The 3,258-nt window shown below is 49.4% G+C and overlaps 1 protein-coding gene across 1 annotated transcript; it reads right to left on the bottom strand.

The window, feature by feature from the left end:
* Window positions 1-604: 604 nt before the first annotated feature.
* On the bottom strand, window positions 605-3,055 carry LOC123040576 (uncharacterized). Its single transcript, XM_044463378.1, has 2 exons — window positions 2,903-3,055; window positions 605-1,433 (listed from the first exon to the last, which is right to left on the bottom strand). Exon 2 carries the CDS (start codon window positions 1,422-1,424, stop codon window positions 831-833), a length of 594 nt encoding a protein of 197 aa, XP_044319313.1. The 5' UTR covers window positions 1,425-1,433; window positions 2,903-3,055; the 3' UTR covers window positions 605-830.
* Window positions 3,056-3,258: the final 203 nt, after the last annotated feature.

The raw sequence follows: 3,258 nt of genomic DNA, 5'->3' as shown, positions 1-3,258 counted from the left end.
AGGGCCTTGGCGACTTGTGCCTCGCGAGGCGAGGGCCCTCGCGAGGGTCTTGCTCTTGAAGCCTTGAAGATGGCCGCCCTGGGCCCACGGCATGCGCCGCATCCCGGGCCGTAGGCAGGCGGGCCTGGTACCCCTAGTCCCACAGGCCCAACAGTGACTTTGGGACTGGGGCCCAATTTCTAGAGTCCCACGGGCCCGTCAGGGCATGACACGTTTCCCTACTGCGTCTACGATCCAAAGATGTTGGGCTCCGCTTAAATGCAAGAGTTTCGCTTGGTTGACACTGCAATGTCATAGACTCTAGACCTCTGACCGCCGGCATGCCTCGCAAGACCAAACTTCACTTGTTGTCAGGAAGAGGGTACGATGGACCACATCCTTACCCAGTGTGTCTATGCTCGACATCCTATGTCTTGAAGATTGGTGGATTAGAGCCAGATGGCTGTTCATCTTAACAGCGTGGAGCCTGTGGAAGCAACGTAATGCTAGGGTTTTCCACGGCGTAATGCCAGAGAGTCCGCAGCGCGTACAACAGCAGCGTTTACCTCCGGTACCGATGAAATTTCTAAAAAAGTTTATATTTAGAAACGGAGGAGTACTGTTGATAATATATATCCATGCCATACACTTTAGTTTCCAACTCCCACATGACCAAACATATACTAGTACGTATACAGCTAGGAATGCAAATTCTTATCCAAAAAGATCCGAGTCATAAACAGCAGCGGCAACCATAAAATTAAGATGCTACTCTTGATACTAGAGGAGGTCAAGGATAAACACCAGCGTCTTGATACTACAGGAAGCCATAAAAGATGCTAGTCTTGATACTAGAGGAGGTCAAGGATAATCTTCCCTGCGTCGCGGGCTCCGGTGGCGGCGGCGCATGCCTTGCTGACGCTGGCGCGCGCGTCATTCAGACGATCACGGGCAGAGGCGAGCGACGTCCTCGCATCCTGCACCCAAGCCTCGCGAACGTTGAGAGGAATGTGGTTGAACCAGCAAGTGACGATTACATCAAGGACACCAGATGCATAGTACCAATGCATTGCAGCTGCCTCCAGCATCTCACCGGCATTGGCCACGGCAGCGACCAACTCATCTGACTGGACCCTCCACGCATTGGCCGGCAGCCCCTGCAGTCCATCCACCTTGGGATCAAGCCAGCGGGAGACGACCGTGATGGCTGCCTCCACCGACAGCTCCAGCTCGGCTACCTCGCGAGTCGCAAAGGCCAGAGAGTGGCTGGAGGTGAGCCGTTGCGCAGCAGCATTTGGCTGGACCTGCGGCCTGATGGCAGAGTCGGTTTCCTGGATGGTGCGAAGAGCTGAGTCGATGAACTCAAGAGGAAAACTCGCACGGGAGATGCCACGCAGCAACCCCATCGCGGTGGCCGCCTGGGCCTTCAGATCAGCCTCCATCATTCACTTGATCTTGCAAAAGGAAACAGCATCGGTTAGTCGATATTACTCCATCTCAAATAACTTATATAAGCATAGCAGAGGTCATATGCACAAGCAATACTCAGCTAGTTCAGCTTACAAGATTCAGCAGCTGCCTTTGTCAAATAAAAAGGAGAGTAATTGGCATGTCCTAGATGGTACGTAGCATACTGTTATGTTTCTTGTGGCCCCGAAAGTTAAATGCTTCTGGTGGCGTGTCATTAATCAGTTTGTTCCATGCCGTGAAATTCAAAGTGATCGGAGTATGAGACTGTGTTCCATGCTGTAAGATGTTCTGTTCTGGAGCACTTTTATGGATCTGAGTGATGTTAAACTCCCTATAATGCATCCTAAGTCTTGGGCGGTTGACCTGATGACCACCAAAGCTAAATCGACCATGACTCTTGCCTTCTCCTGTGTGGTATGTGGGCTGTATGGGGAATGCAAGGAACTCTAGAAAACATGGTGTGAAGAAGAAACCTATTAAATCTAGTGTTCAGTGTGCAGTTGACACTGCTTTTGATCTGTGGAAGGTTAGATTCAGGTGTTGGGCAGGGTGAGAAGCCAAAAACACATTGAAGTATTGGAAGCCAAAAACAACTGCTTCATGAAAATCAATGTTGATGATGGCTTCCATCATGATGCCCTTCAGGCTACTACAGGGTGTCTTATGAGGGATAAGAATGGAAAAATCATGCAGGCTAGAGCAAAATGCTGCTCCAAATGCTAATGCACTTAGGGATGGTGTCTGTATGGCGCTTGACCAAAGAATGCCCAAGGTGGTGCTCGAGAGTTGTGCTAAGGTCCTTGTTAACAAATGGACCAATGCTGGTGATAACAGCTCGAGAGTTGCTTCGATCCTAAGACCTAAAAAATGCAACTTTATGGCATGGTAATGATCACCACAGCGGCAATGTTCACATGGCAGTGACAGCAGGCAGTAAAACATAGCAGCAGAATGCACCTAATGCAGAAACGTAACCTACTGCCGCTGGATCATCAACCTAGCTAGATTCTTGCATTACAGAAAAATCACAACCGTATGGCAGAGATTAGTAACAACTATATCGTCAGAAATGGATCACTACTTTCGAAGTATCAGTTTACCAAGAGCATCACAAACTCAATTCTGGCAATCATTCAGCGACTTCCATTCAGCACTAGTATTTCAACGACTTGCAGATGATCAGCAGCTAGATATATCATATATACATGTCAACAGACGACAAAGGCTAAGGTGAGGTGAACTTGGCGACGGCCGTGGTGCCCTCGGACCTCGCCGGGGAGGGAGATGCGGATGGAGGTCTGGACCCTAGATGGATGGAGCAAGAGCGCGCCGTCGCATATAGGCAAATCAAGAAGCTAGGGCTTCGACCGTGGCGGAGCTCAGCGGTGATGGTGCGAACCCTAGAACTAGAGGAGAGATGAGGGGGACAGCGGAGGAGGTGGCGCGAAATTACCTACGGGAAGCCGTCGGAGACGGGGAGGAGGCGGCGAGGCGGAGGCGGCGGCGGTGGCGCGTCGACTCGTCGTCGCTCTCGGCCGAAGAAGCCGCGGGCCCAACCTTTGTGGACTCGTGCTGTGGATATGTCCCTCTCGCCGGCCCGTTAGTTGCTAGTACAACTTTCGTTCATCGCTTTGTTTGTCTCGTTTTGTTTCTTTTGTTTGTATATCGAAAATGATTCTAAAAAAAGTATACCGAAAATAGTTGAATACACATATTGCAAAATTATGTTACTTAATTTTTTTAAATCATTCATCACATATTTTTTAAAATGTTATCACAGTGTAAAATGTTTCTTACCGTAATTTTAAA

This window comes from Triticum aestivum, chromosome 2B, assembly GCF_018294505.1.
Source record: "Triticum aestivum cultivar Chinese Spring chromosome 2B, IWGSC CS RefSeq v2.1, whole genome shotgun sequence".
In the NCBI taxonomy this organism is placed as follows: Eukaryota; Viridiplantae; Streptophyta; class Magnoliopsida; order Poales; family Poaceae; genus Triticum; species Triticum aestivum.
Note: the sequence above shows the minus strand (reverse complement) of the source record. Positions and strands in the feature narration are given on the sequence as shown.

Coding starts and splice junctions, on each gene's coding strand:
- LOC123040576 (XM_044463378.1), bottom strand. CDS start 1,424: ATGATGGAGGCTGATCTGAAGGCCCAGGCGGCCACCGCGATGGGGTTG.